The sequence below is a fragment of the Anomalospiza imberbis genome, chromosome 6 (genome assembly GCF_031753505.1).
Source record: "Anomalospiza imberbis isolate Cuckoo-Finch-1a 21T00152 chromosome 6, ASM3175350v1, whole genome shotgun sequence".
Classification (NCBI taxonomy): Eukaryota; Metazoa; Chordata; class Aves; order Passeriformes; family Viduidae; genus Anomalospiza; species Anomalospiza imberbis.
Genome location: NC_089686.1, coordinates 36,629,491 through 36,657,111, shown reverse-complemented (window position 1 = coordinate 36,657,111; position 27,621 = coordinate 36,629,491). Strand labels below are relative to the sequence as shown.

Sequence of the window (27,621 nt, the reverse complement as noted above, 5' to 3'; positions counted from 1 at the left end):
TACATCAGCCCAGAGAAGTTTAACTGCACAATGACTGAAACACACACTGGTTCACGATATTTATTAGAACCTATTGCTTTAGATAAACCTGCTGTATGGTTAGTAAACCCAAAGCACATTGTATGAACCAACAAAAAAAAAGTACAGCACAAACCACATCTCTGTAAAAGGTATGCAGTGGAGATGAACAGAGGCACAACTTTAGTTTTAAGTAAGAGCACAATGAAGATCCTGGTAACAGAAAATGAAGGCAAATAAAAATCATACTACCAGTACTAGACATAAGTAAAAATCAGAGTAGCATTGTTATATCTGTATACAAAGAATGCAGGGTCTTTCCAAATACCCTCTCTTCATTCTCTATGACCTGTAAACACAACTCTCCCAAACCATCTTCCCTCCGTACCTGAACTAGTATATAAAGATCTATACAGAATGTGCAAATCTAGTGTAAGTATTTTTAGGCTCTCTTCTTCAAACAGAAGAAATACAAGTTTAAAAACATTAACACCACAGATTCCCTCTATCCAGCCTCTGCAGAAAGTATTCAGTAGCAATACTGCCCAAGACATCCAAGCAAAACACTGGACTAAGAAATCCAGAAGAATGCACGAACAGTAAATACAAACACATATGAACAAGGGAAAAACAGTTATCAAGGGAAACTATTAACACTGGCAAATGAAGGTGAATTAGGACTCTTTTCAGCCTACAGCAGATCTGTTCCTAAAAAACACTCACATGATTTAAGTAAACCTATGATGTTAACTGAGGTTCAACTACACTTCAAGCAGACAAGATTTATTCATCAGCTTGTTCTTTAAGATGTGATATCTGGTAGTTACATGTCATGCTGCACACCACTTAATAATGACTTAAAAATAAGTATTGCTAGACCAGGATGCTGGGAATCAAACAGCCACTCTGCTGGGTTATTTGCTACTGCTGCCTTTTCATTACCACTCCACAGATTCTTTCTGCAACAAACATTTTGTCCCTCATACCAATCTGCTACTGATTAATGTTTCTGAAAAAATAAGTTAGACAAAAATATTACAGTCCAGAGTGAGTATGGTACAATTTAGTTCATGTGTTAACACTTCTGGCCCAACAGTAATTTAAGAACAGTACCAGCCTGAGCAGAATGCAGTTCTAGAGCATTTAAAATACACAGATGTTGAAACAGTCTGGATTTTTACTTCAATGTTGGAAAGTGAACCGGAGACTAAAGAATTTATATACAAAAGTCTCACGCACAGTCCAGAAGCTCAAGCAGTAACTAGAGTTCACTCCTTCCAGAAATTGCTTTACAGGGTGTTCTTTGCTTTTTCCTTTGAGTGCAGATGTGAACTTCTTCAAACAGTCTCTGAGCTTCCACTCACACTAAGAGTGAACATAGTCAGTGCAAACAACACACAAGTTAATTCAACTTATAGCTCTCCAACTAAAACAAAAAGAAAAAAAAAGCTTCTTAGTGGTATCTACCATTTGTCTGAATATCTCCTGTGAAACAATTTACCAGAAGGTCAGGCAAAACCACTGAGTATCAATAGAGAGTCCTTTGGCCAGCACTTAAACCATTTCTGCTGCTGAGATAAAACTAACACTTCCTAAGTCTAGAAACAGACACAGAAGCCTCCTCTATGACAAACACCTGGTGATCTCCATGCAATGCTGATATGGCTGCAAAGACTTTCAGGGATTTTCTTTCTTTGAATAAATACTTACATACAAAGCCAAATCACAACACTGCCACCCTAAGAAAGTACATTTTATTGTAAAACTTGATTTGTGGTAAATGTCCAAAAGTTGTCTAATGGTTCATTTGCAAGGCTGGAGTGTGTTACAAAACTTGCTACAAAAATCAGTTTCTCTTCTTCAGCTGAGGACTGAGAGGTTCAGTGTAGTTGTCAGCATTGTAACAACATAGTTAAAGTCATTTTCTAGTAAATCAATATTGCTGGGTAGGTACAGTCAGTCCACAGATACAAATTATTTCTACCCAGTGTAAGAGAACCTAGCAACAAGCCTCAAAAATCTCAGACACATCAACTTCTTTAGTCATCAGTACTGAATTTCATACGAGTGCTGAGAATATTGACCATGACAAGGTCAGGTGTCCAGTGTGTTGACTTCTTTGGAGCAGAAATAATGCACGACTATTGCATTAGGGTATCGAGCAAATGCACTGTAAAGAGAACAAAACACAAACATCAGCTGCCAAGACAAACAGTTTTCAATATTCAAACAAGAGCATCCAAGCTGGGCAGAATCAGAGAGACACACGATAGTGACACTTTTTTAAACTATAGCCTTTCTCTTTAACATATTAAAGAGAAAACAGAAAAAATAAACCTATGGATATTCTAAGAAGTTTGCTTAGAGGTTTTTAAAATCTATTTTCATTTCTACAGGCACACTTTACTTAGAAGTCACTGGTAACAAGTTGAAGACTAGGGGACATGCTTGCCCTTCAAAACCTTGCTAAACTTAACAGCACTATAAAAATTCTAGACAACCAAAACAATATTGCATATGCAAATTTCAATTCTGATGCTACATGCTGCATGTTAAGAGCAAAAAATTTAATATGTGTAGCAATATTTAGACTGATGTTTATGAAAATGTTTTGGGAAAAGAACCTTTCCTTTTCATTGTTAATGCTACGGGTATCTCAGAAGGGCTACCATCAAGGAGAAAATAATGTAGAATTTCCCTCCAGCTGAAAGAAAAAAAAAACCAAGTGCAAATAAAGTTTGCATTCTATATTAAACCTAATTTAGCTACTAGGAATGATAGAAGAAAAGTTCACAGATTCACAGAATATTCTGAGCTGGAAGGGACCCACAAGGATAAGAGTCCAACTCTTAAGTAAATGGCCAGTACAGAGATTGAAATCACAACCCTGGTGTTATCAGCACCATGCCCTAAGCAACTGAGCTCATCTCGGGGTCACTGGCATCCAAATCATCAAGCAAATTAGTTCTACTTTTAAACATCCTATTGCATGTAGGCTACAAAATATAAATCAGTCAAAGAGCCATAAAGCCATCAGATATAGAAAACTACACATGCATCTCAGCGGAAAATCCTTTATATCAACCTCCTCAATTCTAGTTAAGAAGTAGGTTCTTGGAAAGGCAGTGCTCTTACAAAGTTTTCAAAATTCAGTATGATGACCAATTTCATGCCTTCTAGAGTTATGAAAAAAAAAACTCTTGGGAGTTTCTGAAAGGGTTCAACAACTCCTTTGTTGAAAGGAAGATTAAACTCTTGCAGCAAATTCACTGACCAAAGCTTTAAAGTATTCCTAACCATCCAGCTAATTAATGTGAATTGTATTTCAAACACCCTTCAAACAGCTCCCTAATACTGCTATTCTCTCTGGCTATACATACATTCAGTTTTCCAACATTCTTAGTTTAAGTGTACCAGATTAATATTTGATTCAGTTTACCCAGCTCTCTCACCTGTTACCTATCTTCTTTTTACAAACAGTGCACACCTTCTCCTCTGTAATTATGCACTTTACTTGCTGATGCAAGATCCGCTCCTCCTGGACCTAAAGAAGGATAAAGAACCCAAATTGCTCAGAAAGCAATGCCATGCCTTGGTCTGACAAAACTGCAAACCATCACAACTGTCAGTAGCTGTACCTACATTGCCAAATTGTACAGCACAGAAGAAGCTGCTCTGTGGAGCAGAGCAGGTGGTACTGAACGCCCAAAACCCACACTGTATGAATCACAGGGTTTTGCTTTCACCTTGGTCCACAGCCTAAGGCATTCAACCACCAAAGGGGTGTTACAGTGAACAATTGAACTGCTTCCCCAGATTCACTTCACTTGAAAGAAATCCAGTCCAAGTTGTCTGAGATGATTCTGCAGTGCATACCGCAGCACAGTGAGCAAAGACAAACACCTCATCCAAACTAAAATGAATGTACACACCATCTCCTGCAAAAAGGACGTTCAAGCTACATGGTTCCCGTTTAATTTCAGGTGCATTGCAGCACCACCTAGAGGACACCCATCCCCTATAAGAAACAGTAAATTTCAATATTGAATGTATTGTAAAACATTATTTCAATAAGTAACAGGTGGTGGATGCTTACCCTCAGAAACTCTGCATGGAGAAGGTTTTTGAGCACTTGATTAAATCTTTTCTTCTGAGCATTTTCTTCAAGTACCTTCTCTAAGAAGATGCGAATCTCACTAATCTGTGTATTTGCTGGGAGTAGGTTTATTGCCTGGAACAAAGTTAGAAAAAGTTAAAAAGGAATAGAGACTCAAATAGAATAGAAACTGACACATTTAGATTGACACATTCAATTCACTTGCCTACTCCAGTCCTTCTCTAGTCTCCTGCCAACAGCACAGACTGAGTACTTACAGGTCTGACTTACCTTAGTGGTATCCAGTTTGCTGTGGTGCAGTTCCAAAACCTGCAGAGCAGCCTGCAGATTGGCTTGAGGCTCCAGCACCTCCATCTTGATGGGTCCCAGGCAATGAACACTGGGTGGGGAGAGATACATCCGCAGCAGGGACAGATACACCTGTAGCACACACAAGGGAAGTTCTAAAACTGCTGCATGTACCCACAGCTGACAGTGATGATAAAACCCAGCAATAGTACTAAGTTATACCCATGCCATCCAAAATTCTGCACTGCTAATTTAAAGAGCTCTTTATGTAGGCTCAAATCCAATGATACAGTAACATTCTCAACAAAAAACACCCACAATCACCTAGGAATTCCTAAATTCCAATAGATTATACATAGGTTCCCATACACTAGACAAACCCTGAAAAAGTCTATACAGAGCAAGAACTTTCAAGTCTTGAACAAGGTATGAATAGAGTTCTACTTCCTTACTGAACAAGAAGCTACTTACATCTTTACTGCCATCTTTGTTTCTGTCATAATGTTTATGGCAGTAGCTAGAAGAATCAACAGAGAAGAATTAAGGCAAATACAGAAAGAGTTACAGGACACTAAGAATCAGTTTACAGAAATTAACATTTGATTACTACTGAAGTCATCCAAGTTAAGTGACTGTACATCTGATTCAGATCAATTCATCAAACTGCACAGCAGGATTACACCATTTCCTCTGCATTACAATGCCGAGAGAAGCAAAGTTTTGTGCTAGTCTCCCTCTTCCAATCAACTTAAAAAGTCTTAATGCAGAAGCCAAATTGAATTTAGCTGTGTAAGAAAAAGGGGGGAAAAAGATATCCCCAATCAACACATCACAGCATAAAACCCTATGTGTATACATATATCTAATTAGTGTATCTGAATCACAAAAATAAGCTGTTCATTAGTGTACACTGCATAGCAGGGATGAATGCCTTCTAGCAAGCATTTGCTGAAAATAGCTTTAAGAGCAACTATGTTGAACAGGTCCCAGTGTTCAGATAAACCTGCCAGTGTTGGGTAATTCTATTTTTACCTGAGTACTTCTGATTCACTCAGGAGGTTCCCTGGCACAAAACATGTAGAAAAATGCTGTATCTTCACTAACGAGGATTCTTTTTAACGTGGGCTAGGGAACACCTCTCCAAACAGAAAGAAAGCAAAACAAGACACAAGATCACAGACTAAGGAGAGGTCATTGATGATGGTCATATTGCTCTGAAGCACAATTACAGAAGAGCATGAAAAGGCAAACCTCAAGGGGACAGTAGCAGCATGTGTAATAAACAGACACCCAAAAGAGCTTCAAGGTCAGTAAAATGTGAAAACACAGGAGATCCTGAAGACTTACAATGCTCATGCTCCACATATAGCAACATTTCACTACACATCCTATCCACACAGCTGTCAGCAAAATAAGTCTTGCAAAAATGCAAAGAATATAAAATAAAAAAATCCTTACTTTTCAGCCATGTTGGTGTCCTTCAAAATATGAACATAAATAAACAGAGCTTGCTCATGTTTCCCCATTCGACCCAAGAGCAGAGCACGTTCTTCTAGGAGACCTAGTGATAGCATGAAGGATTAAATCAACAGCTACACAGAGAAATGACAAAATTAGTGACCAGACTAACAGAAGGAAGTATTAATCTGTGCTCAGGCTACAGTACAAGTTACACTGACACTGTAAGGCTATATTTCACTCCAGTCTCAGAAACCTTTTATGAATTCTTAAGTCACCTTAAGAAACAATAACCTTCAGATCTGTTGAGCAATTCAGGGTCATCACAAAGTTAGGCTAAATAGATGGGAGATGCCACAAAGTCTTAGGTAAACAGTTGCAGGAATACTGCAGAAACTGGTAAACCCAATTGTGCCAGCAAAAACAGAGTCAGTATACACACCAGTGGCCTACAACTACAGATAAAGTCATCTTCTCTATTTCTAGCTACCATGATTCTATGATAAGTGAGGAAGTTTTGCTGTACAATGCAATAAGCTAGGGTTTAGTTAACCTATAGAAACAGAACTTACCATCAAAGGGGAAGTCACTAATAAGTCGACTAGGCTCATACCAGCTAGACTTCTCCAGAAAAAGAAGCAGCTTTTTCCGGTAATCCCCCAAGTCTCCTCCTTCCTCCCCAGCAGGCACTGGAGCTCTATCTATATGAAAGAAAACAACATTAGCTTAATTATTTCAACCATCTCACTACACCAGTCTGTACTAGAAGATAAACAAATCATTATGAAGGGGAACTAAATGGTGATAGAACTGTTTCATGGGTTGGGGCTGTCATTTACCTGCCAAACTAACTTCAGCTCCTAAAAACAAATCACATGGCTGGTTAAAGCAATGCTCAAGTTATTCAAAACCCTTCCCCCTACCCTTAACATGCAGAAGTCAGGGAGCAGTAGCTGCCATTTGACTTAATTATGAACAAAGTATTGCTTGGTCCCTTGAAGGATCTCTTGAGAGGCAATAAACTAGACTGTCCTACAAACCCACAAGTTTCCAGTTCCCTCCATCACTTAGGTATCTTATGCTGGATCTTAACAGGGAAAGATTACAACATGGATTACGAAGGCTCCCCTGTGCTCTCCCATACCCCGGTTCTCCCACCAGAAAAGGCTAGACATACCTGCAGGGAAAGAACTGAGATATTCTTTCATTAAGCCCTGCACTTTCTCACAGTACAGCTGGATCAGACAGTTGTGGAAGTCTGCACCAGTTTCTTCCCAGACATGAATGATGTGTTCCTGTAAATACATGTTAAGGCTCAGCTGTAGACACTTCCACTGGGAAGTAATTCTTTATAAGGAGCAGTTCAACGCTTGCCTTTACCAAGCTTGACTTCAGGATTTAGTGTACCTTAATTATGCTTTCTTTGCACAACTTACAGCACAGCTAACACTCTGTGAGACAGCATCAGGCTCCAACTCCTGGAGAACTAAGATCTTACAGGTAACATTTTGTACTTGAAGGTAAAATGCACTAGTAAAGATTGAGTTCTTACCAGGTAAGGAATAGTCAGGCTTTTAAAATTTTCTATCAAGAAACTGAGCACTTTGTCTCGTGGCAAAGCTTCCACTTCAGGGAGGTCTTCGGTAAATATCTGTTAAATAAAATTTTATTCAGATTGGTGATTTTCCTTTTTTAAGTGCCACAGTAGATTTTTCTCTGAGGCTCTGAAGCCCAGCATATCATCATGTGTCCAAAGAGTAAGCACACAAAGTATAATAAAAAAAAATCTGAGCAGCTTATTCAGGCACTGGGAAGTTATTTCACATCTGAAAAGACTAATAAGCATCCCCACTTCTGCCCTAGTGAACACTCTTCTCTTACAAAGCTCAACACATCCCGAATACACAGGATTTATAAGCAAATCAACACTTGACATTTAAATACTCAATTAGGCTCTTGTGCAAAAGTGTGGCATCAATAACATGAAATGTTCTATCAAAGGTAGCTAGCTATTTATTATAATATAAAGTGTTCCAAGAATGGAAAAGCATAAGAAAAAGTGAAAGATTGACCTGCTTTATCTACTGCTAACATTAGTACTGAACCCAGAAAATACAAATTATGTATTTAATTTGGTTTAGCGTTAATGAGCTTCTTACAATGAGTTATCCCAATTCCATATACTGCACTAAGAATGTCAACAACATTCTTTCAACCACACTAACCTTCAGTCCATCTTCAGGAAAATCTCTCAGCACCCAGACAGAGTAGGAAAATACCAAGTGCAAGTTCTCTGTGCCTGGAATACAAAAAGCAGCAGTGCTCAATGTTAAAATCCTAAATATTTATGTATTCACAACACAAGCAGATGCTTTCAGAGCCAGCAAAGCTTAATTTACATGAAGAATCCAGTTGTTGCTCAAGTCAAGAAAATCACTCATTCCAAAGCTACAATTTCATTGCTTCACAAACATGACTGGAAACAGAAACAAAAATTAACTCAAATACTAAGTGTCACCAAATGTAAAGAATTCAGCCCAAAACCAAGATTGCCTTAATCACATTCCAAAAGTCTTCCCTTTCAACTTGTTTTAATTAGTGTAGAGAGGCAGAGACCTTTTCACTTATGTAACTTCCTTCAGTCCATTTCCAACCTGTCAGTCCAATGACTTCTACAGCAAATGGTCAAAGAGTTTATAACAAGTAGTAAAGCATCATAGTACTGAAGTAACTGGCATAGAAACTACATGACAGGTAACAGCTTCTCAGCTTTTAGCAAAATGTAGGACTTGCCGCTTTAAAAAGAATACTATAGTTTGGACACTTTGGTTCACAATACTAATAAAACATGCTAGGAAAACATGACTTTCCCCTCACCCTCCTGCTCAGAATCACTGAGGCATTCACTACCCTAACAACATAACACAACTAGACAGGAAACAAACTTCAAGCAACCCTATAAAAAGGCAGTCATTGTTTGTTTTTCTCCATCCCACAATATTTAAAACAAGCAGCATCTTCATATCAGCAGAACTTAAAAAATAAATTCAAAAATGCAGATGATGTGCACTGGGAAGTAAAACAATTGGAGTAGTTCCCAGGAGAGCCAATCTCAAAGTTTCAGTAACAAAAGTATGACTTGGCAAATGGCAATAAACTTGTGGGTCTGAAATTTGCTGAACTCTATTAACTTTCTGATTCTACAGGGCATGCTAGCCTCTGTCATGGTTTGATGCTGGCGCAATGCCAGCGCTACCATGAAAATGCACCATCCCAAATAAATGCTGTGAGATGCGATCAGGAACAGAGCAGAGCAGGCCCAAGCTTAGAAATAAAGGGAAAAAAAAACTTTATTAAGCTACTTCTACTATAAAAGACACACACACTAAATCCAGGATGAAGACCCTCCAAAACACTCCTCCCCCCCCTCCCCAATTTCCAACAAACCACAGTGAGACACCACCCGGGATTCCTGATCAAGTTGCCACCCTTCAGATAACCAATACTCAGCCCCTCAAAGGAGAGAGAAGTCTCTCTTGTGCCATAGACCCCCAGGAAACACAGCTGCGACCTCTGGTGTTTCCATGTCACACATGGCACCGCCCGTAGAAAATCTGCCATGGTGACACTCTCCTTTCCATGTCACAGTGCTCTCACCACATTACATGGACAGACTGCTCATAGGATTTCTTTTCAAGGATGCCTTGCCAAGGACCAAAGAAAAACAACAGTTCAGTTTCTCATTTTGGGACCACACTCCCCCCGCACTTTTCCCTGGGGCCAAGGGTCCAAGAACAGAGATCTTCTCTTCTTTTTCTCTGAAGACAGAGGGCATCAGCACACCCTCCTCAACTTTTCTCTGTTCACTCCACTCCTGTCACTCTCAGCTGCTGAAGCAGGTCTCTTGGCTCACCACTGCATTCCCCTAAAAATGCAGTCTCTGTTGCAGAATTTGGTTCAGTCTATGGCTACACAAGAAAGTCCAGCCAAGGCCACTCCATCATCTCCTCCCACACTATAATTCATTTCCACATCTTCTTCTGACCTCTCACTCCCAGGCCATCTTTTCTCTTTCAGATCAAGGAGGAGGAATATTTCACAAAGCTTTCATCATCCAAGAAGGGGTTAAAAGTCTCAAATTCCCCAGCTGGCAGGGATCTCTGCCCAGACCTCCAACTCCCACCACTGGGCACCTCCCCCCCTTCCTCCTCCTCTGCCGGTGTACTGCCAGCAAATCAAACATGAAGTTAAAATCTACTCAAAACAGTGAAAATGTCAGGAGGAGCTCATTAAATAACTACCAAAGCTTATTGATCAGTATACTAAAAGGAAAACACCACACTTCTCCACAAAACAGAACAACTGGCTCCCTCAGCACTTAACATAACATTCATCTGCATGGGGATTCCCACAGGCAGGGAATTTCTACACTTCCTCAGCAACAAATCCTTAATCTAAACATGAGCTATAATAGGAAACGGTTCTGCATAATACTATTTTAAAAGATGAAAGAATAATGCAACTCAGAAAACCATCTCCCAACCCAATTTATATTTATATATAAATACATAATTCTCCTGCACACTGATAAAGCGTATTGTTGATGGCCAATCACACAATTAATACTTGCTTTGATGTAATAAACCAGTGCTTACCCTATTGACACAAGGCAAGTATTAAGTATTAGCCATCAGTAATACATACCTGATGACTTAAAAGACCAGACTACATGCCTGGAGGAATTTGTAATTACTTGAGAACTAGCCAAGAATATTGCATTAAATGCCCAGGAATTGATAGAAAATAATAGACTAAAGTAGATTTTCTACATCACTCTTCATCACTGGAAGAAAATTCAAATTACTATGGCCTATCTTCTCCCAGTGGATATTTTAATCAGAAATAAGCAATGTTTTCCAATAAGATATTTAAATTTCAATGAAACTTGAATGCCTTGAGCTAATACTTGAAGGTTGCATTATACAAGAAACCAAACAAGATAATAAGGATACCCTTTCAGCTTGAAAATTTCCAGAAAGCTGCCAAACAGCAGAATAACTACTAAGCCAAACAAGAATAAAAACCTCACAGAAATACTGCTCTTCTTCATACTCACCCAAATGCTGCAAATATTGCACTGTCCTCTCATGACCCTTCAAAGGCGAGTTGGCTTTCTTTGACTGATCCACTAGTACCTGTAACGCTTCCAAAAGAAAAGAATTCCTTTGTAAATGCTAGTTCCAACATGAACCACAAAAAAGTGCATTTTTCCCTGTTATGCTACTGAAGACAAAACAAAGTTTTGTTTTGAAAATACAGGACCAAATTGTAATAGGAACAAAGATTTAATCACAAGACAGCAATTAAACAGCCTCTTCAGAATACTGCCTGCTCACTGAAGTCAAAACATGGTACCAAGAACACACGCTTCTACTCCTTCTCCTCTCCCAACCTCATAATTACCTTTCTCATGGAGACCTTTTTTCTCATACAGTATTATCAGCTCACTATACTTGTGTGCCTTCTTTAGTACATGCTCACTCTCCTCAATATGGCAGTGATTGTTCTCCAGACGTAGCAGCGGTGCCACCAGTGCTACATTTGTCTGCAAGCAAAAAGGGAGCACTTAAACTTCACTGGAAGTGCACCTTCTAAGTGTATAGTACAAAACACAAGCTGGAAGTGGGGGCAGGGGAAGAAGGAAGCCTAACAGCATAAGAAAAATAAGAAATGACAGTTTAATATCTTACAGTAAGGTCCATGTTAATTTTCATAATTTAGAGGACAGAAAGAAAACAACACAAAGCTACTCCCCTTCAACAACACAGATCAGGCTTTGAAAAACATCAAAACACCCACGACCATACTTTCCTGTGTTTAATAATATAAGGCAATATAAGCATTCATTAGACCTTCAAAATACACAGCCACAGCCACTTTCTTTTGACAGAAGCAGCAACCAGCAACAGACACATCTGCCTCGTTCCCTGAAACTGCTTCCTGACCCGTGAGGAAACAGGTAACACTCAGATTTTACACATTATTTTTAGACCAAAGACAGACAGTTGTATGAGCATTTCTGAAGTAGCTCCTTATCCTCCTCCTTAAATGTTTCAGTCTGAAATTCCAAAAGAGCTTGCATGGCAAAGCCTTTAGGTCAGACAGAAACTCACGTGCAGGTAGCACTTTAACAGGGTGGTATCAATGATTTGTAGCAGCTTCTTTTTGGATTTGATGGTGGGTGTTCCTTCCATGAGGGGTGAGGTACTGGACTGATGATCAGAATCATTTAGCTTCTTCACTAGCTGACTCCTTTTCTGCAGGACATCAAATGAAATTTTAACAGGAAAAGGCAATGGATTTCTACATCTCACTTCAGCATATATAATCCACCAACTACAAAGACTAAATTAAGCCAATTTAATTACTTGCTTTAATCAACTGTTTCACAAAAAATTTTATTGTCACTAACTAATCAACAGAAATTTTACAACCATATTCAGGTGTATATATTTGTTTTGCACATTTATAATTTTGCAAAATGTCCAGAGTCTTGAGAAAATTGTCAGAAGGAAATTCTGTTAACCTGAACAGACATTTTAGAGAAGTCAGGAAACATTTGGAAAACAATTTAGATTTCACACTACTAAGCATAAAACCTGTCCTCCTTCAGGCACAAGCTTCCTTTTACTCTACTAAGGATGGCAACCAAACAATTCAGGTTCCAGTTATGACAAAATAAAGAGGGCAGGAACTTGCAAGGCCCATTAATTCCCATTCCACCTTTCACTGCATGCCCTCAACCTACCTCCTGGACAGAGTGCCCTTAATAATAATCATTGAACAAAAAAAAAATGAAGTGCTCAAGTTCTCTTCCAAAGGATTCTAGAAATAAAATACTGGATTTGTAGTCAGATCCACTCCATAAGGAAATTCTGTCCAATCACATGTGATGTTTTCCATGTATCTGTGAGGTATCTCATGTGTTCCACTTCCCCTGCTCACTCAGGAGCTGCTGCCATATTTTCCAGCCATGAAGACAGCCCATTAATGCTAGCAGGACAGAGCTGCACTAGGTGTACTGCTTCCAGCACATCGAAGTTAACAAAGCATGCTAGAACTGAATAAGCCTGCTCTAAAACCAGGTAGAGGAGCACTCACTTGAGTTAGGTAGTCTATCAGAGCTAAATGTGCCTTCTCCAGCTCTGCCCCAGAGAGCCCTGGCAGGGGGTTGGGATACTGTAGCTGTTTCCTGTAATCTGTGGGCAGGAGGTCAGGATACAGACCCATCACATGAGTGGGATCTATGCAAAAAATAACTGGTATTAGTAACCATTCATATTTTTGCAAACTTAGAGCAAGCTTATCTTTCTAACAGAGCAGTCTGCAGTCTACTTGTACATCCACAAGGTTCTAGAGCCTAAATACAATTTGCTCATTACAGAAAAGAAGCTAAAACAACACCAAAGAAGCAAGAGCAAAATGTGTTTCAGAGTCCAAGCACAGGAACTTCCAAGCTGTGCACTTGGCACACTTGGAGGACAAGCCATAATTACAACCTTACTGCTCTTTTTGCAGATTCCTAGCATTAACCTCTCTGACAGTAAGACAGGATTTCTAGGAACAAGCAATGTTTTAAGAGAAGATTTCCTGCACTTTTGAAACAAGAACTAAATAGTAACATCTGTAACTAACACACACCTGTTTTCACAGAGTTTAAGCAAATTCAAAATTACTATCCTCTAATTCAAGCTCAAAATACCTTGAGCTCTCAGCCCTTGTCTTTCACTGTAGTTTTCCAAAGTAAATATTATGCATCATGAAAATAAACTATAGGTTTAAATGCACATGAGAATTCTGTCACCAGTAAAAAGAATCTCAGTCTTAAGCACTATTCTACAGTACAGTTCAGTCTTCAAGCATTCTTCCAATAGCCCTAGCATGACCTAGCATCAGAGACTACTGTGACTTCCAAAAGCACAGGAAAGCTTATTGTTTTCAGCATCCTGACTAAACCAAGGGTTAAGAGTTCTCATCTGAGTCCAATGATTTTGCAAATCTACAGATGTTCCTTATTTTTCAGTCCAAGCTACAAGTAGGCTTTTAGCAGCTGCTGAAACATCCAACTTCAAAGGGTCTGTGCACATGCTGTGCATGCTTTAAATGCCCTAGAATACAAAGATATTCTGTAAAAAGGATAAACTCCAGATTTAACTTCATTTACTAAGTGTAGTTTATTAAGTATTCAGTTGTACTTAATTGTGTAGTTAATTAAGTAATTAAGTAATTAATCACCAGCTCCACAAAAAAAATAACTAAATAGCTGCCCAGGCTATTTGATGTTCACAGCAGACTGATCTGCACAAGGTAGCACTGTTTTGAACTAAAGCAAAACAGAAAACAAACAAAAACCCCTATAAAATAGCCAGTAAGCTTGACTTCATTCCTCCTACCTTAAGCGATTCAATGCCAACCCAAGCATTTACCTGTACCAAGCTTGGCAAAGACTTGCATGGACTCATCAAAACGCTTCTGGCAGAAAAGGTTGAAGGCAAAGAGATTCTTTATGTGGTGAATTTGCTGTCGCTTCTCACTATCTGAATCATCTTTCATTTCCTGCATACAAATTAACAAACATTAAAAAGTCTCGTGCCTCGTATAGAAGAGAGAAACACCCCAGAGAACAGGAGCATTATCCTGTGGAGAAAGTAGGAAGAAAAAAGAATCTCTCAAAGTGAACACTGCTGGCGCCTGTCTATGCTTATTGTGTCACTGAGATAACCTGCAAGGTCTTAAAGCTACCTCTGGTTACCTCTATACCTGCTCCATCACAGCAAATGACTCTTCACTCAATTGCGTTTTCAAATTTTTTTTCAAGTCATCAATTCAAAATGCAATTAAGGGGAGTTTCCAGAAACCAAAAAATCCTAACATGGTAACAGCAGTATAATTAAATATACTGCATCAGCATCTCTAACAAATTACTGTTTCAGGAGTAATACTTCCCAAAAATGGTCACATGACAAAACTCAGAACTCCAAAATACACTGTTTACAAGCTGCCTGAAAACTCTGAAGCCCAAATTATTTCAAATTCTAAAAGAAGGTAACCAATAAACAGCTAAGAGAGATAATCTTTCACGTACAAGATTATTTCTCAAAATCTACACCACAATAGATCAATATGGAATAAAGGCAGCACAAAACTAAAACTTCAGTTAAAAAAGTTTACCAGTTTGTGCAAAGTGGACAGCTGGGAGGTTATACTGACTGATTAGTGGACTCACCACAGTTAAGCAGATGGCAAACATCCCTTTGTGCACTTTTGCACAATTGCATCCACTGCAAACTCAAGTTTTTGAGTACTTACTGCCAACTGCAAAGCCAACTCAAACTGTTTGTCCTGCAGAAGCTGCTGGATCTGTGTGGCTATGGACACCGGAATGAGCCTCCAAACAAAGTGATTACTTGCCACATAGATAATGTTTGTGCTGTAAACAAGACAAAAAATGTCAATTATTATGTTTCAGTGCTCCGAAAGCAGCAATACCCTATCTTAAAAGAATCCAAATCCAATAACACAAACATAGATCAATCCAAGAGCAAGTGGAGCATTACTGCAAAGCAGAAAGAAGACTGTATCTCCAGTGTCACGAATTCTTAGAGACCCTCAACTCTATCCTTTCCTCCTTAAGGTATGGCCTCCCCCAATCTCCACAAAAACCCACCAGTCTGCTTCAGTGCTACATCTTAAGGTGAGAGCCAGAAAAGCTGCTCTTCTCCCAGTTTTCCAGCATGCTACATGCAGCCTGCCAGCCTGACAACAGTGACAGAGAGTTACATCAATACCCTCCAGAGGTGATGAAGCGTGGCCTCTGCAGCTCGATGCTCTGCACCAGCAGCCGGGGTTCAAAAGTGCGGATCTCCACGTACCTTGGCAGAACAGCAATGATGTAGGGAGGCTGGTGTTCTGTTCATGAAACAAGAGAAACATTTAAGTTGATTGTTCTCAAGCATTACTTAAAACAAGCTGTGACTTAAGGCTTCTCTTCAATTGTTTATCCCCCTGAAATGTGCCCTTTTTACATATTCAAGAAAAAACTCAGCACCTGACACTGACAGCAATTTGCTAACTGACTACTACCAAGCCTTTTGCTCATCCTTCATCATAAGAAAATTCTGAGGCACCCAGACCTAGAGTGCTTTAACACAATACCTTCCATTTCAGACCTTGTCCCTGTATAAAAGATATTGAATACACCTATTTTATGAGGAGAGAGGCCCACAGACCACAAGCAAAGAAGGCTAAGAAGCAAAGACAAGCATGCAAAACCTTCTCTAGAGTACAATTCAGAATAGTGTAGAAACTGTCACACTCCAAATCCAGCTGTTTTCAAAACGCTGTGAACATAATGATTTTATCACGTACACGAGAGTAAAGAAGTATATTTAAACAAAACCAAAAACAAACTGCTACTTCTCACCCATGGCTATAGGAATATCTGTCCAATTCAAGGCACATTTCTGAGTACAGACCCCTTCTTCATTAAGCACAACTGTTAGATCATCTTGGCCAACTGCAACTTTTCCATCTGCTACAGGAGCTACCAATGGTTCCAGCTGCTTCCCTGTGGGAAACAGTTCTTTGATGGATCCTTTTCCATCCACCTAGGATAATAAAGAACATTTAAAAAAAAAGTGTTTTGCACAATAATCCTTTTCTTCCAAGCTACATAAGACTAAAGCAAAAACCCCTAGAGGGATTTTGCAGCCCAGGTTAATCACTAACAGGACAAGTGCAAATTTAAAGAGTTCTTGCATATCATAATTCATCCTGCTTATACATCATTCTGAAATAAAAAATTATTACTTATATGTCTGAGATGATCATAGTAGCTGAGCACATCATTCACACCAGTTTATCAAATGTATTATAGCACAGCAGCATAATCAGCTAAAGTGTCCAAACCCTTCATTGAGGCCAAAACTTTTAATACTGTTTTATTCTGGCATGAGTGAGCACTGCCACATAAAAAAACAACTAACTAAAAGCCTAGAAACCTGCCTAGGCATCTTCCCCTGCCCTAACCACTCATTATTTTGGCCACATGCTATAGTGGGAACTGAACTCACACAAAAAATTCATGAGCTGCTATAACAACCGAAACAGAGACTCCTTCTTCAACTTCAGCCACAGATTTCTGCTGCTTCCCTTGCATTACAGCTCAAGCATTTGATAAATCAACAGCTAGTCACCAGAAAACACCACCATAAAAACATGAGTACTTTTCCTGTCTATTTAGTGAAGAACAGGTTAGTCAAGCACCAAAGCCAACCCATAGTAAACACTTGGACAGTTGGTCTCCACCCTGCTTGCCTGAGCAGCTGCACAGCTAGTCCTATCACTAGAATAGCAGGAATCAACAGCTAGGAGAGCACTGCAGAAAGGCACCCCTTCTTTTGTGAGCAGCATCAGTTTCAATTGATTGTAAAAATTGTGCGGTTTTCCTTTTGACTACCTGTGTGGTGCACCCCATCTTCATCTTCTTTTCCTATAATATCTGCAGAAGCCAATTGTAAAGGCAGAAAAAAAATAAACTATAGCTGCAAATGAAGTCTAAGTGGAAACTGTAATATTAAATTACCAGTAAGTTCAGAGGCTTTCAAACAATTACAGTTCAGCTAGAGAATGAAAAATTGAAGAATGGGTAAGCTTCACTGTATGCCAGATGAGTTATTCTTGGTCTCTTTGTCCTTTTAGAGCTAATCTCATTTCTTAATACATTAAATAAAATGCAAAGTGAGCTTACACAGACTGCTGTCAAAACAAAATGTATCTTCTCCAATTCCTTTTTTCTGCAAGAGCTGCAAACACTGGTCTCAACAGCGACAAACAGAAGATCACTTCCTGACAAATATCCATTTAAAAGGACAGGCTTAGACTGCCCTTTCCAAAGCCACAAATAGCAGAAGTACCAGATGCTGTTTTTCATAAATCTGTTAGCTAAATTCCTGAGCACAGGAGCAGCCTCCATAGTCTCTACTGTTACCCAAATCTTTCAAAACACTATTACACAGCCCCGTCTCACCCGGATCAGGTAATAGTCCCTCTTGAAGCCTACACAGATGGAGTTTTCACACCAGGCCATGGACTTCGGTACATCAGGTACGCTGAAGTCTCCCTGAGGAAAACAGGTTAAACTGGTTGTTATGAATGAAAAGCAAAAGTCAAATCTGGCAACACAGAGTGTAACAGGCTGCTCTCTTGTCAACACCATATTCCCCACCACTTGTGCCCAGCATCTACTGCTCAAGGAATGGCAGTATCCAGCAAAAAGGCTAGACTCATGTACAGTAAAGAGGTGTGCCCTGAGCTAGCTGAGAATTTTCTAGTAGAAAATTTTCTAGTAGAGCATTGTAGCTGAAAAAGCCTCTACCCATTTCAATTTTTTTCTCATTCCAGTATTCACAACTGCAGCTCTCTACACTTGTCAGAAACTTTCTTCTGACTTAGTGACATGCTTGAAAAACTTAAGAGTAGAAGTGCACCCACTTCCATAATGTTTTTGCAAGGTATGCATGCTCATACATTTCACTGACTTAAAAGTCAAGTACTTAAAAGTGTACTACAACCAGAACATTAAAATACAGGACAAAGCCCTTACTTTAACTTATGAAACTGTACTAATGCCATTAACTGTGATTTCAAACATGTACTTTCACTTCTCTCTACTGTTCCCTTGTTAAATCTCTGCAGAACCAACCATCAATGTTCTGAAAGTCAGCAGTGCTTCCAAGTGACAGGGACTGCATGGCAAGCAGTGAAGAGCAGTGACCCTCCCTGCTGAGAGATCCTGGCTACAGAAAGAACACAACTCACCTGGAGTTCATGGAACTCTCTGTCCTTCCAGAAATAAAGCTGGAGCTTCTTACGCACTGCCACACACATCCTTAGCACCTCTTCCCCGGTATCTGATTGCTGTGAAAACAGACACACCTAACTCAAAGGCACTCACAGAGAACCAAGTAAGGTAAGACAAGGCCAAAAGAAGCCTCTGCTAGTAGCAAAGCAGCCCACCAAAGAGCAGCTTTGTTCATCCATGCCAGATGAGCACTCCCTAAAAAAGGAAGCATAGGAGGGGGAGGAAGGAGACGGGGGAGGTGGCAGGATACTTAAAAACTAACTTTGACAGGGATTGTGACATCAAGGAAATAAAAAAAACTAAGAGAGCACAAAAGGCATACACACACACAAATAGAAGATAAGTAGAGAGCTATCAGTCCAACCCTGAAACCAGGATAAATAGCTGGAAGTCTATGCAGTATAGCAGAGGTGAGGAAATGGAACAACACAAAGAATGTGTTATACTAACAGATAAAACTATTAATAACCTAATACTCTAACCTATTGGAAAAGTTTCTTGACAGGAAATACTAGGAAAGCTAAGGGCCTGGACACACAAACAACAAGCCACTTTGCAATGACCAGATGTAAAGGTGCTTTGAAAGACATTAGTTTTCATGTCTAGAAAACCCCAAGTACTTCCTTGAAAATATTTAACACTAAGCTCCCATGGGGCAAAAAGAAAAAATTATGAAGAGCACTAAACCACCTCTTCTGATTATGAAAAAGGTGTCTGAACAATATGGGCAGGCTGATAGAAATTACTCACTTAATGAACCAGAGCATATGAACAGAGGACTGCTACACCTTACAGAACCATTTTAGGGCTTGAATCTACCACTACTACTCTAGGAATCCTTGGGCCAATGAAGAGAAAAAAAATGTAAAAAACCACAGTGATAGAATTGCTTGCAGAAGGAAACCACAATGAACTAGTACATTGGCAATGCAAGCAAAGGAAATGGCTTTTATATTAAGGGGACCTTTCAAAAAAGAAGAGTCAAAGTTAGTACAGAACAAAAATGCTTTGAAGTCTTGTATCAAAAGTTACAATCACAACAAGAACAGGAAAACACCTTGTAAAGCAGAGTAAGAAAAATAATTTTAAAATGTTGCCTTAAACAAATGCAGTAGGTATTAGTTTTAAAAAGTACTAGTACCCAAGAAATTTTCATCTAACAGAAAATAACAAACCTACTCCATACAGCAACATGAAAAAGGAATCCTTATTACAAACAGTAAGGACATCTGTGCAGCTGTATTCCTCCCCTTACCTGGAGATCACAAGTGAAGAGAGATGCACCTTTTGCCTTTGAAATTGTGGTGATTTGTTGAAATGTCAACAGGTCATGGACGTAAATGTTATTTTCTGTTTTAAACAAAATTCCAATTATTATTTAATATTTCATACATGTAAAGTCATTGCTAATTCAAACAAGTTACTGTATTTTATGTTTATATAAAAAAGAACTTGTGAAACTAAGAGCTGCAAGAAAGGAAAAGAAGCATTTTCCCAAAAGTTGAAAAATGTTAAGGTACATACAAATACAATAAATGCAGAAAAGAAGACTAACACCAGCACTGGTAAAACTACAGGAAGGTACTGCTAACCAAGCAGGGGAAGGCGGAGTGGAAGGGACAGCAAGCAGGCCAGAACAGAGCAAGCTCAAGATGGAAGATTGCATGAACAAAGATAATTTTGAACTGGCTCCTGAAATTAGTGGGAAATGAACAGCTGAAAATGTAGGGTACTGTTTTTGTATGCACGAGGATGCAAGCAGCAGAAATAATACTGGAGCTGGAAGAGTTGGGACTTGGAGATCACAAATAAACAAGTAGTAAGCAAAAAAAGACATTAGAAGATCCTAAGTCAAAGAAAGCCAAAGCCAAGCGAACTTAAATCTTCCACAAGACACTAAAAGATCACATCTGCATAAAGTGAATTTGGTGCAAGACATCAATGATAAGTTTGATACATCAAGCAAATTGCGTCAGAAGTTTTAGTGCCTATCACACAGTGCACACACATACACATGCATGCACATACGTGTACATACAGGGACCAACACAAACTATATTTTACACAGGACTTTAGAGCATGCATGTACTTCATTCCTGATCACAAATCAGCATTAATGCTTTGTTCTCCCAGCTGGCAAAGCTGCTTCTCAATCTATGCTGCTTAATGCTTCCTCTGCAAAATGCAAAGCTAAGCTCTACACAATGACTTCTCAACAACCAGACTACCATGCTGGTGTGTGGAAACGGTGCCACATTTAGACAAATAACTGCATCTAGAAGAACTCATTAAATATAAAACACATTTCTTCACTTACCTAATAGACTGACCAAAATTTTAAATTGAGAAACAACATGGATCTGAAAGGGAGAATGCTGTTAGTGACTCCATTAACGAACTAAGACTCTCAATAAGTTTTGATTATAGATAGTCTAAGAAAATCCCAAAATAATGAGAACAGCAAGGCAGTTTTCCATGCACAACCTTCCTTCAGCTATTTCAACTCTTTTCAGTTACAATAAAAAAGGCTTTCAGTGTAACATTTCACAAGCTGGCACATAGCATTTGCAACCTAAGCAGGTAGAAAAAGCTGTAACATTGGTATGTTACTAATACAAAAATACTTCTAAAGCATACACAGAGTGTTGCATCCTGAAAGAGGATCCATAATCTTTAAGGTGTTTTCCTTGGAATCAATATAATCATTGAGCACAAATTCTCAAAAAAAAAAAGGCAGCAAGACTGGCAGCTACTTTATTTCTACATTTCAAGTAAGTGGAATTACATTTATATTCCTATAGGATATCATGTGAGAGTCAAATAACACATTACAGTCTGTTGATGTATTACCATCATTTTTACAGATATTCTCAGTCAGAACAACTACTGCTAACAAAAGCCAAAAATAAACCTGCAAGTTCCAATTCTTTGGTTTCTGCTTTAGCAATCAAACCAAGCTTATTCTGTTATGGGAAGAGTGGGCAAAAACATCTTGCTGTTACACCTCTAAAAAAAATCTTTAGCTTTGGGAAATGCTTTTGTTAAGCACAGCAGAGATTCCAGATGAACATCTGATATTTCATTTATTGGCTGAAAACTGTCCCCACATCAAGGACATGGTATTTCCTACCTGTTGAATCTTCTTTGAGAAGTTCTTGTTGGATTTCTCTAGTGTCACTTCAAACCTGTTGCAACCTATCAGAAAGATAGACAAGGATATGTAAACCAACTTCAACACATGAAGTTGCTCATGACTGTGTGTAGCTTACACTAAGTAAATTACAAATAATTATGAAAGCAAACTTGGCCACTTAACATTGGAAGAATGACACTTAAACATATCTGTGCCAACTTTTACATCACAGCTAAATGCATCAGAGGATCTACTACAGAGTCAGGTGAAAATGTAAATTACACTTCTTGTACTCAGCTGAGGCCCTCAACACTAGTTACATTTCTGCCTCGCCCAAGTTTTACATTACAAACATTACATTTAAGTAATTTGAAACCCAGAGATACAAAGATACCCATAAAGATTTTATCCACACTACTCAAATATCAGTAACTTAAATTGCTAGGGTGCACATCACTGAAATATAGACAAGGAATAAACACTACACCACAAGGGTTTAAAAGGAGTTTTAGGAAGACTTACAGACACTTTCTGATGACATAACCTCTCCTGGCATTGATGCAAAAAAGGGGGAGAAATTTACCATGTGAGATAAGACACTAGCAACTCAAGACTAGCATGTTCCAATTGGACAGACAACCTACAAGTTTCAGAAAAATCAAGCTGAATTCAATCTCTGGAATCCAAGTAGCTACAAATTCATATCTTTCCAAGAGCTGATGAACTTGGAAACTTACATTTGGTGTTTACTTTCCTGTGCCATGCTACAAAATATTACTGCATTCAAAAACATCCGTTTCTATATAATAGCAGGTAATGTGAAATACAAACATCTTTAGAGAAAATCGATTTTAACCAAACCAAAAATAGAACAGTTCTATTTGTGTCATTCCTTGAACAGACTATGAGCACTTAGGACTGTTAAAGAGGCAGGGAAAGAGTAAATACCTGACAAAACTTGTTAGTATATATCCCTCTTCCCCATCCATGATGCTCATGGACTTACTGAATGTATTTGCTCTCTCACTAATCCAGTCTGTCATTAAAAGCACACATCAAAACACTGGCAACTTGCACATGGCACTGCTTTTACACAAATTTGTACACTGGATTCATTAAAATTACAGTCACTTACTATAAATTTATACAAAGAGAAACCTGAAATAAAACATACTTTACATACTTGCAACACTATATAGGAAAAAAATCAGCAATTAATCACACTTGTGTTAAAGTGTGCAGGAACTGTCCAGCTCTAAAAGTGCAGGAAACAAAAATAACTATCAACATTTTTGTGCCATTCTTAAAATCAACTTACCTACATCTTTCTTGATCCTGTAAAGCAGAAGATGCCCTTGTTTCGTGCCAACAAGGAGCCATTCCTCTACAAAGATAGGAGAAAAAGAGTCTAATTAGTTCAACAAGTACTGCCCTTCACAGCTGTGCTGGTTTTTCCTGTGGAAGAGTTAATCTTCTTCACAGTGCCTATTATGGGGCTATGTTACATTTATCAAAACACTTGGAAACTTGCTTCAAACACCAAAAAGAACTTTCTGCAGTGACTACACAGGTCTCCTATCACCTCTCCAGTGGGAGGGCACAGAAGTAGCTTTAACTCTTAGGAGAGGATAGCCAAAGAGCAGGCAGTAGAACAGAATAAACAGCCTGGCCATCACTAGCTCATACAGAAACAAAGAAGCAAACCATTGCATCTTGTGTGCCATCAAAAGAGGCAATAAACTATTCGTCAGACATTATTATCTCTCAGAGAGGAACCGTGCTACATAAAGGGAAGTACTGTCAGAAAGAAAAACAACGGGTTTACGTGGATTTGTTAGTTTTTTAAGTCAGGTTTTTAAAATGTCTCTCTGAAATAGTCAGCTGTGTTTGGAAGGAGAGTGGCAGGGAACATTTGGACTGGTTGGACAACCAAGAATCATTCAAGATTTATAAAAGAGGGCCTTTATATACAAATTCTATGGCACAGTTTCAGACTCATCCTCTTTACAGCATTTACACCATACAAAATGCATAAAATCTTTACAGGTTCAGGAAATATGACAGAATTTCTTCCTCATTGAATATCATACAGGAAAGCAGCATACATGAATATTTCCTTCTACAACTAGTACTTCCTCATCACCAAAGGAATTTGCATTTTAATAAAATCTTATTTCCTGCAAGACCTTTCTTCTACTACTTGGTAGAAACATTGCAGAGACAGAGTTACACATCCTCTTTAAAAAGCCATAGTGCTGTAAGTCTGTATATTTAGGGTTTTTTTTCCTAGTTCAGCAAAATAAATGCTTTCAAAGAGAGAAAAAGAGAAAAGCTGCAATGCAGAAATAAACTACCTTCACATCCTCTCCAGCACATAACTCTACCATAAACAATCCATATGTAACAGGAGTATTATCATTCAGGATATAATTCTCAAAACAGCTCATCGGGGTCACAATTCCATAGGGTGTGGAGCTTTTTAAATTGCTGATTTTGCACGATGGTAGTCCATCCGATGGCACCTGGTCACCGCTTTTAAAAGCCTTATCAAGCTTAATCATTAGGACAGCTGGTGCAGTCACCTGACCAAAACCTTGACTCTCAAGTATGCCCAACAATATAACCCACAATTATATACCACTAACACGTGCAAACGTCTTCGAAATCTAAGACTTCAACACACCACCGGCCCTCCAAATTAACTTTAAGTCACAACATCGGGAATGCTTTTTTAGCAAGAAAGCAGGCGGTCCAGGGTTGCAGCCACGGGAGCCCCGGCAGCCTCCCCCACAGCCGGGCGGGCAGGGCAGGGCAGGGCAGGACAGGACAAGGCAGCGCGGCCCGCGACCGCCGGCGCTCCCGGGAGCGGAGCTCGGCACCGCCGGGACCCGGGGAGAGGCTCCCGCGCCCCGGCACGCCCGGCTCGGCCCGAGGGGCGGCAGGGCTGCGGCCACTCAGGGTGCCGCCGGCCGGGCCGCGGGGCGCTGCCGCCCCCTGCCCCCGCAGGGCAGGATAGGGCAGGGCAGGGCAGGATAGGGCAGGGCAGGATAGGGCAGGGCAGGATAGGGCAGGATAGGGCAGGGCAGGATAGGGCAGGGCAGGATAGGGCAGGGCAGGGCAGGGCAGGGCGCGGCAGCCGCACGAACGCCGCCCGGGCCGGAGGAGCGGAGCGGCTCGGGCTGCAGCCCCTCCGGCTCACCCCAGGCCGCCAGGCAGTCGATCTGCAGCGGCAGCTTCTCCAGGATCGGCACATGCTCGAAGGCGTCGTGCATGACGGCGGCTCCTGCGGCTCCGGCTGCCGCCCGGGCCAGGCACAGGCGGCCCCGGCGGGATCGGCCCCGACGGAAGCGCCCCCGCGCTCCCGCCCCTTCCGGCAGCGCCCGCGCCCGCCCGGCGCCGCTTCCGCACCGCGGCTCCGCCCGCGCCCGGCACCGCCCCGCCTGTCCGGCACCGCCCCGCCTGTCCGGCACCGCCCCGCCTGTCCCGGCACCGCCCCGATTGTCCCGGCACCGCCTCGATTGTCTCGGCACCGCCCCGCCTGTCCGGCACCGCCTCGATTGTCCCGGCACTGCCCCGCCTATCCCGGCACCGCCCCGCCTATCCCGGCACCGCCCCGCCTGTCCTGGCACCGCCCCGCCTGTCCGGCACCGCCTCGATTGTCCCGGCACCGCCCCGCCTGTCCGGCACCGCCTCGATTGTCCCGGCACCGCCCCGATTGTCCGTCCGGCGCCCCGCGGACTCCTCTGGGGTGCTGGCACTGTCCGGGGGCGTTCCACCGGGAACGGCGCCCTGTCCCAGCCCCAAAAACGGGGCTCCGCGCCGGCATCAAAGAGCCCGCCCCGGGGCCTCGGCGCGAACGGGAAACGCAGTTCGGCACGGCACCGAGGGGACCCTGACATAGCCCTTGTGCATCTTCACACAGCCCGAAAAGGGGACAGGCTGTAGGAAGCACTCGTCTTCCCAAAACGTCACTACAGGAGGCGTCCGGTTGCCATTGGCTACCATAAAGCAGAGAAAGTAGCAAAGTCACCCGGGATGCAACGGCGAAAATTGACCTGCATAACCTGCGGCAACCAGATGAGAACAGCGAAGCAAGTATCTTGCAAGCACATGTCTATTTTTTGAGGTCATAAGTTTTGCTTTAATGAATTTATCCAGTGAACTTGGCCAGTGAATTTCAGTCTCCAGGAGGAAATCTTTCTTGTAATTTTGCCCCTTCCAGAATCGGCCATGGTTGCATGTATGTTTGTCATGGAGAGGTGCAATGTTCACAATCACTGACCTAGAAACTAAACTAACTAAACCAAACTCAAAAAGCACATGGTACTAAATTCTCCAAGCATCTTTACCAACAGAGACCACTTATAGAAAACAGGGACTGAGGATGCTCTGTGCTGGAAGATCAAAGCACAGGAATGGGAGAACAAGCATGGCATTCTTGCATCAAACTTCTTTCCTGCTCAGGAATGAACATTTTGTGTTAAAGCACAAAACTGTGCTAAGTCAGATCCCTCCTCACAGATAGCAAAACTGCAAATTTCCAAAGGTGTTACGACTCAGGCATATAGCTGTCTTTTTAACCAAGGATGCCTACAAAAGGAAAAGGGACATGTCATCAATTAGTGAAATGAAATGTTTCAGTAACACTGGGTAATAATGACTTCACATGTTTGTAGTCCAAAGAGCAAATTATTTGTGAAGCATTACCCTCTTCAGACTTTACGATGTAGCATACAACATAAAATGCCATATAAAGTGAACATGAGGATAAATAAAGCCCACAAACTCACACCCCTACATCTGCAGAATGAGATAAACATAACCTTCCCTAGGTCTTATGATCCTGACTCAGTCTGTGCCTATCAAGCTTCTTGCATTTCTTTACCAGGGCATGGGATCTCTTACTCAGTCCCTCCTTCAAAGTTCCTACAGGGACATCTTGTCACCCTAACAAAAAGCTGGTCACCATCTTCTTCACTATGTTTCCAGTTTTGTGCATGGTATGCAGATATATGCTACAATTCCAATAGCTATTTCTCACAAATAAACAAACAAATCCATACAGAACTAATCAGGAAGAAGAACTCTAAAATACTCCTGTCAGACATTTACTTTTTATTACAAACAGCTTCTTGAAGAACTCTTGCAGATCTCAGACCTAAGATCTTTCCTCCCTCCACCTCACCAAGCCTTTAGAACAGTTTGCATGGTTTGTTTTTGAAACAAGGGGTATAAATTTGAATTATCTTCCCTCACTACATAATTAAAGGTAACAACCTGCAGGATTTCTGGTGTCAAGCATTCTAGTAAGCTAGCTCACTGAAGCTTTCCCGAGTTTTTCCAAGTCAGGGAGCCAACATGTCTTTAGGAGCAAGATCAGGTTTCCGAAGAGGCGAAGATCCCTAAGGACAGCCAACATACCTGACCAAACATGCTGCCGAGGGAGAGGCGACGTGGCTGCAGCCTGCAAACACACCCTTTGCTCCTCAGCCACATCCCATCCACTGCCCTTTCTCCTGCAGTGACAGTGCCATAGCCCACACACTGCTGTGGGAGCTGGGCTCTCACACAGCTGCCACATCCCATCCACTGCCCTTTCTCCTGCAGTGACAGTGCCATAGCCCACACACTGCTGTGGGAGCTGGGCTCTCACACAGCTGCCACATCCCATCCACTGCCCTTTCT

At 40.8% G+C, this 27,621-nt stretch overlaps 1 protein-coding gene across 4 annotated transcripts; it reads right to left on the bottom strand.

Annotated features, from left to right (window-relative positions):
- Window positions 1–341: 341 nt before the first annotated feature.
- On the bottom strand, window positions 342–25,314 carry VPS39 (VPS39 subunit of HOPS complex). Of its 4 annotated transcripts, none has more exons than XM_068193426.1 (26): window positions 25,136–25,314; window positions 23,255–23,320; window positions 22,459–22,485; window positions 21,934–21,998; window positions 21,121–21,163; window positions 20,059–20,153; window positions 18,761–18,859; window positions 17,970–18,062; window positions 16,365–16,548; window positions 15,730–15,850; window positions 15,251–15,371; window positions 14,368–14,497; window positions 13,043–13,185; window positions 12,055–12,198; window positions 11,345–11,486; window positions 10,998–11,084; window positions 8,107–8,180; window positions 7,434–7,532; window positions 7,059–7,176; window positions 6,454–6,582; window positions 5,882–5,984; window positions 4,895–4,940; window positions 4,406–4,555; window positions 4,115–4,249; window positions 3,471–3,562; window positions 342–2,188 (listed from the first exon to the last, which is right to left on the bottom strand). In XM_068193426.1, exons 1-26 carry the CDS (start codon window positions 25,206–25,208, stop codon window positions 2,113–2,115), a joined length of 2,655 nt encoding a protein of 884 aa, XP_068049527.1. In that variant the 5' UTR covers window positions 25,209–25,314; the 3' UTR covers window positions 342–2,112. The 4 variants fall into 4 exon arrangements, with proteins under 4 accessions (XP_068049527.1, XP_068049529.1, XP_068049528.1 ...); XM_068193428.1 differs by lacking the exon at window positions 25,136–25,314 and adding an exon at window positions 24,291–24,327; XM_068193427.1 differs by lacking the exon at window positions 22,459–22,485.
- Between the last annotated feature and the right edge of the window lie 2,307 nt (window positions 25,315–27,621).